The sequence below is a fragment of the Poecile atricapillus genome, chromosome 1 (genome assembly GCF_030490865.1).
Source record: "Poecile atricapillus isolate bPoeAtr1 chromosome 1, bPoeAtr1.hap1, whole genome shotgun sequence".
NCBI lineage: Eukaryota > Metazoa > Chordata > Aves > Passeriformes > Paridae > Poecile > Poecile atricapillus.
Window position 1 is genome coordinate 96,164,426 of NC_081249.1, and position 14,860 is coordinate 96,179,285.

A 14,860-nucleotide genomic window follows, 5' to 3' on the forward strand; every position below is an offset into this window, starting at 1 on the left:
AGTATTAACTTTATTTTGAAAGTTAGGTGCCTAGCCCTTATAATTAAGAGAGACTTGAAAACCTAACAAAGTATAAACCTATAGAAAACTATATTTGTGCAAAATCAAAAAGCATGGAACAGGTCAGTTAAATTGTCCATTTCACTTCTGCAGGTTGTGCATGTGAAAGCTATTATTTAACTGCTGATAATTTTGTTATGAACATCAGCTTCAGTGTGTATTGTCATTCTAGAAAGCCAAAGCTCTCATAATTGCAGTTATCCTACACAAGGTGCCTCCAGCTTCATGTGATGAATTGGGCAACACAGTCACACATGACATTGCTTGCAACAGAATGAAAACTGAGAATGAATGTAGGAAGTCTTAACAAATTTTAAAAGCAGAGGAATTTCTACAACAATTGCATTAAGTTCTTTCATTTAAATCTTCCTTTTCTGTTGAGAAGCTACAACTATTCAGAAGACCATGATACATTATTTAGTTATAGTTTAGACCAAAATACAAGGGGCTTTGCTGTAAAATCTCACTGAAACACTGTTATGCATTTCCTTTTCTTTATCCTCTAGACGAGTCTTCCTATTGCTCACAGTGCTTGAACCCATTTGAATGACAAATAAAATGCAATTCCTGCTGATATGCTTCAAAAGAACCAGAATTCTTCTTAAGTCTAAGTCAACAGAGTGAAAAAAACCCACAGTTTTAGGGACCAGTGGCCACAAGGCCAGTTCTTGAAAAATTGCTTTCACAACCAACTTCAGCAAGATGGCTTGAAGTAGCTAAGCCAAGCAAGATCTCCTCAAGCTGTGTTCCTTTCTGCAGATCTGAAATTGCACAAAATAGCAGAGGATACTCCACTTCATGCAAAATTAGTAAATAAAATGGTACTACAGACCGTCTAATTTTTTCAACTGCCTACTTAGTATTTTCTGTTCTGTAAGGTCACCAAGAAGCTTTTTTCCTCCACTTATTCTGTCCAGTTTTTATCACAGCCCTTCAAAGGGACAAAACCAATGAAATTAAAACAAATTTAACTGCTAAGAACACAAAAAAGCTTTTTTTAAAAAGTCTAGCACCCAATTCGTCACATTGTCATTTCTGAAATTGTTGTATTGTTGCATTTAGTGACCAACATTTCCAGTAACATTCAACATTCAAGTCCACATCACGCCACAGAGAGTCTGAAGGGTACAAGAAGGGCTGAGATTACTTACTTAAGATAGAAATCAATGATGACATCATTGAGAAACTCTCCATATTCTAAGCACTCCAGGTCTTCTCTTGTGACTCCCAGTCCTCCTTTTGCAGGTGGGGGTGGATAAACAATCAAACTAGAAAACAAATCATGCCATAACAGTGACAAATTGGTTTATGTGACATTGTTCTGAGTATGGCTGTCTTATATGCACAAGATTTTCTAGAAAACCTGTGGAAAGCAGTAGGTCTCAAAACTTGACCATTTCCTCCTCCAACATTTAGGTGTTACTAAAGACGTATCACCTCAAGGCACCCTGAAACTTTGAGAAAAACTTTTGAAAAGCACACTATATTTTGCCTTCATCCTGTTTTTCTATTTTTAATCATAGTATTTGAAAAATGGCTATATAAAATGTGAAGAAGTAACAGAGGACAAATGGTTATAAAAAGATTGAGTGTGACAGAACAGTAAAAAACCACATTGTTCAGATTTTATAAAAAGTTAGCTTAACTTTTAGTTAAGTTTGCTAAAATAGACTTGAATGGATATTGACAGAACCCATGAGATCCCTACCATCCCTGTTGATGCACCCATGATATGGCCTTGTAGTCACAGATCAGATTTGCCCTAATTTCTTTGAGACTAATCCTATAACACACCCATATTGTCTTTTAACAGATAACTACACTGATATTTGCTAATATTTTCAATTTGAAGAGTGACTTTCATACAACACTTTCAAATCAACTAGAGAATGGCAGTTACATGAGGGCTTTTATTCCAGTAATTATTTCATTCAATTTTTTTATATTTTACCTTTCTCATTTACATGAAATACACTTACTTCTTAACTGTTCCCATTTCTCTTACTTCTTTCCATTCTTCATTCAGTGCAGAGGACAAAGAGATACAATAGCAGCCACTATTCTGTTTATTTGCAAGGGCATAACTGGGCCTGATCACTTTTAGCTTTGATTCCTACCAAACACAAGCAATTATAAAAAGCATTATACACCTCATAAATACATAAAACACAAGACAAAAAACCCAAGCCTAAGGCACACAGGAGCACGCTGCATCACTGAAGGGAATTTTTGCTAGAGATCCAAAGTATAAACTTTGGCATTTGGGCAAACATGCCATTGGTCAGACAACTAAAAAGTTATGAGTATTTTAAAAAATAATGACAGATCTTAGTTCATAATCTCTCTCTAAAGCTATTCAAGCATTATTTAGCCAAGTGAACCAAAAATTATTCTGGAGAAGAAACATGAAAGACAAGTATCAGATTGTGTTATCAGGAGCTGTATATGCTTGGAATGTTTGAAAAATCTAGTCCTTGAACAATTTGCCTAAAAAACAATACATACTTGGGCTGGCTAGCTTCCTTTTAAATTCCACAATTTCATGGACAAGATTGATCTGCTGTCTCTTGGCTTTTTACTGATGGGAACAAAGATACGCAATTTCTGTGTGACAATGATGTGGGGTTGTGTTTAGACATTTACTCAAGAGATTAAACCAACACATTCATTTGCACAGACTCATCTCCCCAGGAGTCTGAGGAATAATTCAGCATTTTCAAGCTGTGGCAGCCCCACAAGTACATCTAAAGGTGTCTGGAGGGCCATCTACACAGCTCCTCCTCTGCTGCAATTCCAGCTCAACCAAAAAAAATGGTTCCATTACTCATTACTTGATTAACTTCCTGCTTGCTGCCCTAGAGACACCACAAGGGCAAAACACCCCGGTGGTTCTAAATTTACACAACTATGAATTGATCTAAAGCATTGGTACTTGCCCCTTACTGATGTGGTCTACAGATTATCCCTCTGTTGACACAATCCAGCTGACTGCAAATATTGGAGTATCATGACTGGGGTTTTTTGAGCTATGAATTAAGAAAGAAGGATGACCTAAAATTTACTCAAATGTGTGAATGCCACCCAGTGGTGATGAATGAAGAAACAGCTATCCACTAACCTGAATGACAGGGTCATGAGCATCTGAGGTATTCTCTTTTGGCATGTATTGCTTTAGTAGATCCATATTGCAACTCATGAAAGAGCTTTCTTCAGGAGAAAGACCCTCAAACAAGGCTAATGCTTGTTTCAAAGATAAAAACTCAACAAGATCTGGTGCTCTGTTCCTCTTGCTGATGTGTGTAATCAGTTCAGTCAGTCTGTCTTCTTCCCATTCTGTGAGTGGCTGAGACAGCTCAAAAATTACAAATTCATTGGATTTGGCTGGAAAAAGGAGAGAATGGATAATATTAACGATTAGATTATGTGATAGAAACTTGTCTGAACACCCACAAAGGAACTTAGAGAGACAATGGCAAGAGGGGAAGCCCAAACAATACCCTGCCAGGTTCATCACAGGGGCCATCAGCCCACAGAAGTCCCACTTTCACAGGCACAGAGGGGCGCAGCAAAATGGCAGGTAGGAACCCAAATTCAGGACTGAGGAAGAGACACACAATTGGGGTCCTTCCCAGGGTTGTCTCAGCCCAAGGGTCCAGACCCAAAACCCATCAAGATAAGTCAATGCCAGGGCACTTTTTGGACTGAAAGGGGGTTTCTGCTGAAGCATATAGCACACATGAAAGGGGAATAGTATTTTGGGATTGCACAGGACTTAATATAGGCTGTTTAAGGAAATACGTAAAGGCAGCAAAGAGAGACATTAAGGTAATTCAGGGAAGAATTAGTATGGGAAAAGAGAGGGTTAAGGGCATAAGAAGGACCAGTGACATTTAAATACTCTGCTGGTCAGTGCACTTGTCTGGCCATGCCATGGGCATAGACCAGCACAGCCTATCCTGTCTTCTTATTAAAGTCCTTTCTAACTCTCCTGGTTGAGAAGCTCCTCTGACCCCTCTCAGGCTGTCAGATCCACCATGATATATTTTCCTCTAATATTAACACACTAAGGCAGCAGAGCAGAATCACAGTAACCATTTCCACAATCTGCAAAACCACCACTGATTTTTTTCAACAAGTCTCTAAAAACATGTCAAAACATTGACATTACTATGTACAACTAAAAGGTAAAACAGTCAAACATAGAAATTTAATAAAAATTCCTGATGGTTTCTCCAACAAGAATGTAATGAATGTAAATAAACCTAATATTAAAAGATGCCTTGCATCTTCATACTCACATTCCACTCTTTTTACTGGGAACTGTGTCTATAGAAGGTACCAGTAACTTTAATAAACTTGCCTCAACTAAAAGTAGCTCTCTGCTGAAATTTCATCCAGTATTTTGCTTCAAAACTACTTGTACTACTTATGCAAAGCTGACATTACTTAAAATTTTTCTTCATATGTATACTGTATACAGTGACTGTATATGGAATACGTACTATTAAATGTCACACAGACAGTGCTGACATAATCTTTTTCATAGATGCTATTTACAACAATTTTGCTTATGCAAAAACCTTTTATGATTGTGCCACTCCAAACATGTGAGCCAAAGTTATACTCTATTTTTTTACAGAGCTTCATGCTAGACAACTAAATACAATGAGTCCATAATACCCTAAGACTAAACAGCCCATTCAGCCTTCAGTGGAAATTTTCTTTAATAATAATGCAATGGCTCACTGCACTCTTGTCAAAGGTCACCTCAATCTTTACTTGCCAAGCCTTTTGTATAGCATATACAATACTCAAGAGTAAGGTTATTTCAAACATCCATATATTTTAAAGGGAGAGATGCTTTGTTCTGACTGAGACTACAATTAAATTGTTTTGACTTTTTTTATAAAACAGAAGTAGTTTTGAATCATATTATATTAGGAGTTTTTCTTCCAAACAAAATTACAATTAAGCATTTCAGAAATGCATAATTAACCAACTTATCTACACTGGTACAGCCTCACCTTGAGTACACGTGCGCAATTTTGGGCACCACAATATAAAAATGACATTAAGCTATCAGAGAGCACCCAAAGGAGGGCCACAAAGATGGTAAATGGCCTTGAGGGGAAGTCCTATAAGAAACAGCTGAGATCACTTGGCTTGTTCAGGATAAAGAGGAGACTGAGGACAGACGTCATTGCAGTTACAACTTCCTCATGAGCTGAAGAGAAGGGGCAGGCACTGATCTCTTCTCTGACTAGCGACAGGAATGGCCTGAAGCTGAGTCAGGGGAGGTTTAGGTTGGATATTAGGAAAAGGCTCTTCACCCAGAGTGTGGCTGGGAGCTGGAATAGGCTCCCCTATGAAGTTGTCAAAGCTTCAGCCTGCTGGAGTTAAAGGAGTATTTGGACAAGCTATCAGGTATATGGTGTGATTCTTGGGGATGGTGCTTTGCAGGGCCTGGAGTTGGACTCTATGGTCCTCCCAACCCAACATCTTTTCTGATTCTGTGGTCTTTAAAATGCTATAGGCTTTCCTCTGCATTCAAAAAACACAACTGTCAAAGAACCATTTTACTGACATGACCTTTTCATTGCACTTGGGGAAAACAATTACTCACATGGCTTGCTGGTAACTAACTTTCCCATCTGGGTTTCAATCTTTTCTACATAATCCGCAGACAACCAAAGAAAAATAATTGTTGAAGAACAGTCACCACCACTTTTCCACCAGCCAAATCTTCTCAGATCCAGTGTATCCACTGTCAGCTGAATATTCTTAAAAGACACTGTAGAAAACAGAATTCATAAAAGCCATGCTCTTAACAACCACAGATAGAGTCCTACATGTTATAGTAATTACATACTGAGAGGTATGACCGGAGTGTATTAACACAGTACTTCTAGATTTTATTCCTTGCATTGCATAAAGAGAACTCAATATTTAAGTCAATTACATCAAACTCTATAAAACAAAGTTACCAAATTCTAACACAAAAATATAAACACCTGCATGCAAGATTCTTCCTGAAAAAAAGTTGGCTTTTTTCCTCAAAATAGCCACCGTTAATACCTACAAATATGGAAAAAAGCAAATCATTAATTCCTACTTGCTTCCAGTCAACTCAACTTAGAACTGCTCATAAACCTTTTCCTACCATACATCATCTTGGCAAATCAACTAAACACCAATCTATGGTTATATTTCTCTTAGCTTTAGTCTACTCATACATTTTTGTAAACCTAAGGATCTAAAATGCTAATTTGAAAAGTTCAGTGTTTCACCTCAAAAACACGCACAGTCCTATCTACTATAGTTCAACACCTAAAATAGACAGGAATATGGGAGGCAAGCCATTAAAACAAGTTCACAAGAAGTTGTTAATGCTTACACTGTAGACACTAAAACTTTTATTTATTGAAAAACAAAAAATTAAAAACTATCTAATATCTTTGTGAACTATTACAAATTGTTAATAACAGAAATATATACTTAGTATTCTAATCCAATACTTTAAATATATAACTAAGAAAAGGCTATAAAAAGAAAATTCTCTTACCCTGAAATGGGATCACAATATTTTTCATTGTAAACTGAAACAAGATTTTAAAAAATATAAATTAATTTACATTTTACAAATTGATTAAAACAATTTATATATTTTTAAATTTCTGCATATCTTTCCTTATAGTGAAATAAACTGAAAATAATATAATATAATCATTCAGGTTGGAAAACACCATTAAGCTCAAGTCAAATAGGCTTAGTTTGAGACTTCATATTGCCTATATCACCTAAAAAAACATTCCTAAAGACATTGCAGAATCTAAAGGACAGCAAGTAATTTCAGAGATGCAAGACACTGAGAAATAAGCAAAGTTGCAGAACTGCCTATATGCTTCTTAAAAAGAACAGAAAAGATGAACACGTGGGACAGAAGGAATTAAAGCCATGTGTGAGAAGCTGTCAGATGTGCTGCTTGAAGTAAGGACACAATAGAAATGGTTCAACTCTATGCTGGTATTACTTTACGTCAATCTTTGAATTAAAGGCCTTTAAGGATTCCACTTGCACTGCTACTATGTTAAAGTGAGTTTGCTAAATGAAAAATGCTTTATTGTCACTTTGACAAAAGGTTATATACATTAACAATGGATGCCCTGTGGAACCACAAGAGGCACAAAGTTGTGTTTCCCAAGGAAAATTTCTACTTCACACCTAAGAGCATTGATTTGAAATTATTTCAACTCATCTTTAAAATTATTTTTGCCTATTAATTTAGAAAATTTCCATTAAATGTTTTTGTAACTGCTGTTTTGTGAGAAGCTGAAATTGTTATTACAATTCAAGATTTCAAAATGTCCTCCTGAAGGCAAAAGTAGATACACAGGTTGAAACATCTCTTTTTCAGTTGCTAGATACAGAATGAACGAGGTTAAAGATCTGTTGAAACTGCTGGAGCTGGTGCTCCATTTAAAGAATACCTTCACCTTTGTTTCTATACCCTGTGAGTAGCATATTGTCTACACTATAAAGCTTTTAGTATTGCTTTTATGATCTCTGAAGCCACAAAGCAAACAATTTTCTGTTTAAAAGGCAAGAGCATGGTATATATCTGAACTCTGATCATTATGAACCACTTTATTAGAACACAATTGTTATTTCTGAGAAAAGTAAGTGGTCTTTCTTTTAAGTGACATTAATTTGCCATTAATATGGCCATTGTGTTCTGTTGGAATTCATTAAAAACTTTCTCAGTATGATTTGTGTTCCAGTACAGCATTTTACAGAACCTTCACATGTGAAAACTGTGGCCACAGTGAATCACAGTTAGCTTTCTACTGACAGCAACCCAAATGCTCAAGGCAATGGACCACACACTCCATTATTTAGCCAAAGAAATTTAATGCAACAGTAATAAAATCTCTTGTGTGTTTCCACACTAAGTACCATTGACTTCGTTTAACCAGAATTTCAATTTTTAAATATTCACAAAATAGCATAATAGAACAACTTACCCTAGCAGGACCTGTTGATAAACACTTAAATTTCCCAATGTGCAGTCTATCAAATTCAACATCCAGTGCCAGGTTTGCCTGCTTTATAGATGTGCTTCCAGAAGGTAAGCTGACAGGACATTTATCTTCAATTAACTCTGTTAAAGACTGGGAAAAAAGTGTATTTATTACAGGACTTGTTAGATACACCCCTCCTGTATACCTTTCTTCATCCTTGTAAGAATTGACTCCCAAAGCCAGCTTCCACATAAAAAAAATCATATTAAAAGGCTCTAAGTGTTATTACATCCATTACTGACAATTTCCTTAAGGGTCTGACAGTACCTTGCTATACTTCCATTACCAACACACAATCTGTGCTCTTGACTTCGTTCTCAGTCAGTAAAAACCCAAACAACAGAGCAACAAAATAATACCCTTCTATTCATAGCAAAGCTTCAGGATCCAATTCAATGCTTCTATAATTGAATTGATTACCTGTGAGAAGAGGCAGCAATGGCTCTTGTGACTTGTTTCAGGATTACAGAGATAACCCAGATCCAGGTCAGAGCAAGCAGCCAAAGGCTAATCAAGTCCAAAATGGGGAAAACAACCTTATGGCTAGTTTTAGATTCAAGTTCTACAGTTAGCCTGTCAGGAAAGGGAACTTCACCTTATCTCTGTCTATTGCCAATGAAGATCCTTGAACTTCAATAAGCACTGAATTACAACAGATGACGGGATGACAAAAAGAAACTATGATCAACGTAAAAGTGCATGGAAACAAATTTTACCACAGATGTATCTTCATCATGTCTATGTCTACCTCAGGTTACTGTTTGATCTTCCTGTTTTCTGATATTAAATATTTCCAAATGTTTTCAAAATAGGAAATACATTATGTAAAGCAAAAACACCCAAGTTTCAGTACCAGAGATATTCTCTGAAGACTGTCCAGTATTCTATCTGTGAAATAAATTACTGCAGTTTCTGCTTGTGGCTGGGACCATAATAAACAATCATTTTCTATAACAAACATTACAGATAAAAATTGAAGGCTTGGCATAATAATACATAGGCCAAAAACTGGACTACCTGCTCTGTGTGACTTTTCATCTTGTCTCCTAATTGCTTGGCTGAGAAACAGCAGTCAGACTGTTGGTCTGTTTCTTTATCTTCACCGATATTATCCTGCATCAGCTCTGAGCACTGTGATTCAGAAGGTCCATCTTCATCATCACTGGAAAGGATAACTAAAAAGGAAAAAAGTATACATATACTACAAATTACAAACTTGAGAATATTTCATTCCTTGCGGATTTCAGACAAGTAAAAATTCTGTTTTGCAGTATGTGATATATCAAAGTACACTGCTCAAACCAGTCAAGATCTGCACGCATGGAAGCGTATGCAACAAGCACTGCTCTGTATTTTTACGAACACCTTTTATACCAGATTCTTAAAATTATTTGTCTATTAAATGAAACAGGACACAGCACAGCTGCTTCAAAGAAGAGAGTAATTTTTCTCAGTTTTAGCATCATTAAAAACTAAAAACTCCATTTTTCCACAGCCACCAAATCAGCTGAAAAAAGAAGATTGGAATTTGAGACTCTTGCTGTCTATCCTGTTTCTCAGGTACAAGATCCAGACACTGGGCACTATTCTCTAGCTTGCACAATGCATTGCTAACAACAGGATGGCAGTCTTCAATCTTTTGTTCCCCATGTCTCAACTAGTCAGTTATGCTCGAGTTCTCCTAGCACCTAAGCGTACCAGCAGTAATTGTCATTAGCACAGATACAGTACATACTTGGGTCAATGGAAACAAGTTGCTGATTACCCCTGCAGAATCTGTTCCGCAGCTTGCTCAGGTACTGCAATTTGTCCATCTTTAATTTCCTGATCGTACTAACTTGTGGTGAAATCACCACCTCACTGGTGGCAGAAAGCTGTTTCTTTGACAAATTTCTGGGAGGAGACTCTGAGGCAGAGTCCTCTGTGTGGCTATGAGCAGGTGAGCGGCTGTGGGTGGAAGAGTCTTTAGAGTCTCTCTCTGCTGGACAGTCTGGCACCAGAATAGGATTAGATCTGTGATCTTGTCCATCCTCACAGGGTATTCTGCAGCCAGGAGACTGAGCTGAACTCAAACTTTGCTTTTCCTAAAACAGGAATCAGAAACAGGATGTAAGTTTATTACTTGACATTTCTAGACATATCACTGATCACTGATATTACCTGTGCCCTAGAAAAAATAATTATAGCTTAACACGGTGACATTTAATACTCGATTCAGGATACTTTCTCTCTCCTCGTATTCCAAAGACTATTATTACGTAAAGGCATGGGGGGACAACCTTTTAAAAGGCTACAATGACCTTGTAGCCTTGTTTCCAGTTCAAACTGAACAAGGAACTATTTCTGATAGCAGCTGTGTCAGTGTCAGACATGGTGAGGCCAATAATCAGTGCTGTTCTTTACTTTCCAGAAGTGTGGCTTGGTCAGCTGGGTTTAACAGGCTTGGTAACTGCCTGTCTCTGTAGGATTTAAATCAGAAGGCTACAGAGATGCCTTTATTGTTTATATACAAATGCTTGAATATAAATCAAACTTTGTACTTGACTGATTCCCTCTGTCTTATTTGTTGGGTTCTTTTCAAATCCTAATGATGGATAAGAAGAAAACTTCAGGGAAAACTACAACAGACTAAGGAGGAAGCAAAAAGATGACATCTGCAAGATTACAATAACCTCAGGTACACTTCGCAGTTTTGCTGTTAATGACCCTTATTCTAGATCATCTGTGAAAGAAGCTTCACTTAAGTAGCTAGATGCCTTATTTTCCAAACTGTTTGAATCTATGCTCCTGTCTGAAGCAAACACTCTCATTCATCTTTCATAAGCTTTCTGCTACAAGAAGCACATCGTGATAATGTGGACAGAAGAACATTTATTCACTCCTTGTGATGCATCACTGAACTACTTTCCCTCAACATGTATGTAGTTGTATATAATACCTGTATAATAAATCCTGTTAATTGGCATAATCCTTTTATTTGGGATATTGCTACTGCTGCTACTGAATCGTGTGTGAATGTGTGCTACGATTAAGTGCAACTTACAGAGAGTACAAGTGACTTTTGTGGAATGTGTGCATTACAATCATCAGAAATATGGCCACTATATCTTCTTTTCCTTTTTTCAGAATCAAAAGAGCTCGATTCCTTCTGACTAAGTGCAGTGCTGTTTGTGTGTCTGCTCCGCCTCTCCAGTTCACCACAGTGCTTGTTTTCTGTGTAAAAAAAAAAAAGTAATTTAACATATTATCCTTAAAAACCTTTACATTTCTTCATATTGTTTATGTGTTATATAAAATGCATGGAAGCAGGTATCCTCCTCAATAAGTTATTTCCTTTTTTAATTGTATGTGGCTGCCAAAGCATTTTCCCTAAAATTATTATTATTTTTGCACAATTAGTCAAGGGTATAACCAAATTGATAGCTCCCTTCCAAACAAGACTTAGCACTTTATACTCCACACTCTTTATCTTCTGCCAAATGCAATATTCTCAATTTCCTGTTCTAATCTGCAAATATTAGTAACCAGCATAAAAAGACTGCACATTATCCCTGGAGAGTATGTATAGAGGTCATAATTCTTCAGCAGTGAAAGCAAATATTGTCTAGCATGAATATTTTAGCAGGATTCACAAACCATTTCAGCATTCTTAATGGACTGCATTCTTTATTATAAGACTTTTTAGAAAACTCAAGATTGTAATAGTGCAGTGAGGCTGCACTCAATCTCATTTTTCTTCCACAGATTTGATTCACCATAGCTTTATTCCTATTTAAAACCAGGCAGTTTAGATATAGATATATTTTTACTGTATCTGTCAAAAAAAACTAAAGAAAACATTCTGAGGAAACATATACACTGTATATAACACCTCAATTTATTTCTTTGCTCTCCTCACAATACTAGAGCAAAAAAGTTAAATATCCCAATACTCTCCAAAATTCATACTTAACTGCCAGGTGACTGCTCATTACAAACCTTTCTTCTGCAGCTCTCGTCTTCTGAGAGTGACAGCATTAGTTCTTTCTACTTCCTTAGAAGCCTTTGTCAATTTACACAGTTCATCATCTGTCCTTCTCAGGCAACGTTCAGACCTGTAAATAATATTAACTATGACTTATCTTTAATTTTGAAATAATACTGAATAAAAATCCCAACAGAAATACAAGTTGGTCAGTCTTCAAAGTTCTGTCTCTCCTATAAGCATGTGGATCCTGCCTAATGAAACACAAATTAATTCAGTCCAGTTGTGGAAATACACAGATTCTCTAACACTATTAATGAAACAGACGCTTCTAAAAAGCACAGTATGAGAGTATGACATGCTTGAGACCAGACACTGAAACATTATTTTGCTGTAAGGAATGACTGCAACAAGAACACGTAAGAAAAAAAGAGAGAACAGTCAGTTGATTATCCTTGCCTTTGTAATGAATATGGTGGGAATGTAGTGTATTTTTAACTTAGATTCAGAACTGCTGATAGAATCCATTGAGTAGGATCCTGAAATGTGAAATTATTCGAAACAGAAATTCCTGCACAAAAGGGCCTGAAACAGTAACTTTAAAGGTGGTGGAGAGAGCTGGGACACACAAAGAAAGAAACAGAAAAGGATTACAGTACTCAATCCAAATAGATTTTGTGTTCATCATTTTATAATGTATTCAAGTCAGAATGCTGCAGCCTCAAATTTTCAAAGAACTAAATGATCATCACAATTCTTGATATCACTGACAGCCAAGCTTCCTAAAAATCATCACCCACCATGGCAAAAAATATTATTGATATCTCTAACCAGACAACCAAAACTGTTGAACACTATTTGAACAGATGACTACTCTTTAGAGATCAATCTGTAAATTGCAGTATCTGTGCTCTTTGGGAATTCTGTATGAAGTTTTTTGGGGTGCTCCAATACTACAGTGATGAGCACTGTGAAAAAATTACTGATTTTCTTTCCATTCACAAAGAATCATGAATTGGACCACATACAGAAGTAGTTTCCAGTAAATGCTATTGTTCATTCTGTATATGGAAGAAAACAGTCTTCCATAGACTAGGCAGGTCACTATAGAAAACTTTAATTTGGAACCCACCCTTCTCTCTCCACTAAAATGTCTGCATGCATAACAGCTATATAGATTTGACTGTCTTAAAAGACCATACAAAACCATCAAGTGTTTATAAGCATTTGTTTCACACCAACATCACAATTCAGGGATTTTAACAACAGAAAATCCCTGAATAGGGCTGTTTCAGCTAACAGCTTTTCCTAAACATATTTGCTTTATACATAAATTCTGCACATTTTATTTTGAATTCCAGCTTTGCTGATAATTCAGTTTCAAATGCACCCCTTAACAGATATAAGCATCACCTATGAAGCTATGGCAATATACATTGTAAAGTGTTCTCAACGACCACGAGAAACAAATACTGTAAACACTTTAGAACCCTAAGTTTCTTTACATTTAAAACCTACCTCAAATTCATTAATTATACTGACAAGTCAGTGCTCACTTAAATAAATGCATTTCACATTGGGTTACAGTAAAGCAACAAAAATCCACCAATTCTGTAATACAAAGAGCAAGAATAGAAAGAGGCAGCTGGCAGTGAGTTCTAGTTGATAGAGGTAAGTTAACTTATTACCACCCTGTTCTGATGACACACAATTCTTTGACTTGATCTGAAATTTCCATAGTACAAAACTAGCACGATTTTCAGCAATACAAAACATGCATTCTAGCTTCTCTAATGGTACAAAAGATTCTCTGTATGATCATAAGCATACATATGCATAACATTTACAAGGGAGGAGCTTTTATTACTCTCCTCCAAAGAAGAGACCCCAAAAGAATCAGTGCCAAGTGTATGTAATGCACTGACTTTACTTACAGACAGGTGGCCAGGATTAAGCCATGACTTTATTGAAATCACTCCTAAATTCTCCATTGCCCATATGGTATCTATTACAAATTGCACTGAGGGAAGGGTGAAAAATCATCCTAATTGGTTCTTGACAACAAGCCTTTTACACAATACATTATAAAACCATGCAGGTACAGAATATTAATCATTCAAACAATGAACCACTCCTAAAATCTAAAGCAAGTTAAGTTCACAACTACTAAAAAAATTTACTAATTTAAACCATTATTGTGTTTAATATATGATAATGTGCTCCAGATATAAGCCAGAAAAAATACACAAGAGGTACCCTCAGATTTAGAGCATTAAATACAAGAGCTCATGTTTTCCTCTCTATAAATCCACTACCTTCCATCATCCACAACTTTACAGAGTGAAAAATTCAGACGCTAAAATATTAGTCTTATCTTGCAATAAAACAAAACAAACCCCCAAAAACCTAAACTCAAAACAATCCAAACACCCCACACTTCAGCCAGCCTTAAGTTACAGAAAATTGTTAGGAAGAAATATGATACTTTAAAATGAGACAGCCTAATAAACTGTTCTCTCTAAATCTCATTTAAATTGCAGCTTTGTCAGGTTAATTTAAGCAGCAATGGGCAACTCAATAGGAAAATAAAAAAATTGCTATTAATTTCAGTTCTTTAAGATGTTGATGTATCAGAATGAGGAATATGACTGACTTTTCTCAGTTTTAACCTGGGAACTGTTAATTACTCCTGCCTTCAAAAAAACTCCACATCATTCTTCTCTTCTTCATTTTTCTACTGTCTTCCTCAGTAGGGTTT

The 14,860-nt window shown here is 36.3% G+C and overlaps 1 protein-coding gene across 10 annotated transcripts in view; it reads right to left on the reverse strand.

Annotated features, from left to right (window-relative positions):
- SENP7 (SUMO specific peptidase 7) overlaps positions 1 to 14,860 on the reverse strand; it is a 44,918-nt gene that overhangs the window by 11,872 nt on the left and 18,186 nt on the right. For 9 of the 10 annotated variants that reach the window (XM_058862789.1, XM_058862767.1, XM_058862740.1 and 6 more), the window contains 10 exons: positions 12,117 to 12,232; positions 11,182 to 11,351; positions 9,874 to 10,222; positions 9,156 to 9,313; positions 8,082 to 8,228; positions 6,623 to 6,656; positions 5,684 to 5,851; positions 3,179 to 3,441; positions 2,040 to 2,173; positions 1,212 to 1,328 (listed from right to left, as the gene is read on the reverse strand). In XM_058862789.1, the coding sequence (XP_058718772.1) occupies positions 1,212 to 1,328; positions 2,040 to 2,173; positions 3,179 to 3,441; positions 5,684 to 5,851; positions 6,623 to 6,656; positions 8,082 to 8,228; positions 9,156 to 9,313; positions 9,874 to 10,222; positions 11,182 to 11,351; positions 12,117 to 12,232 (1,656 nt within the window). The remainder of the gene's footprint in view (positions 1 to 1,211; positions 1,329 to 2,039; positions 2,174 to 3,178; positions 3,442 to 5,683; positions 5,852 to 6,622; positions 6,657 to 8,081; positions 8,229 to 9,155; positions 9,314 to 9,873; positions 10,223 to 11,181; positions 11,352 to 12,116; positions 12,233 to 14,860) is intronic. The other variant, XM_058862730.1, reaches the window with a different exon arrangement.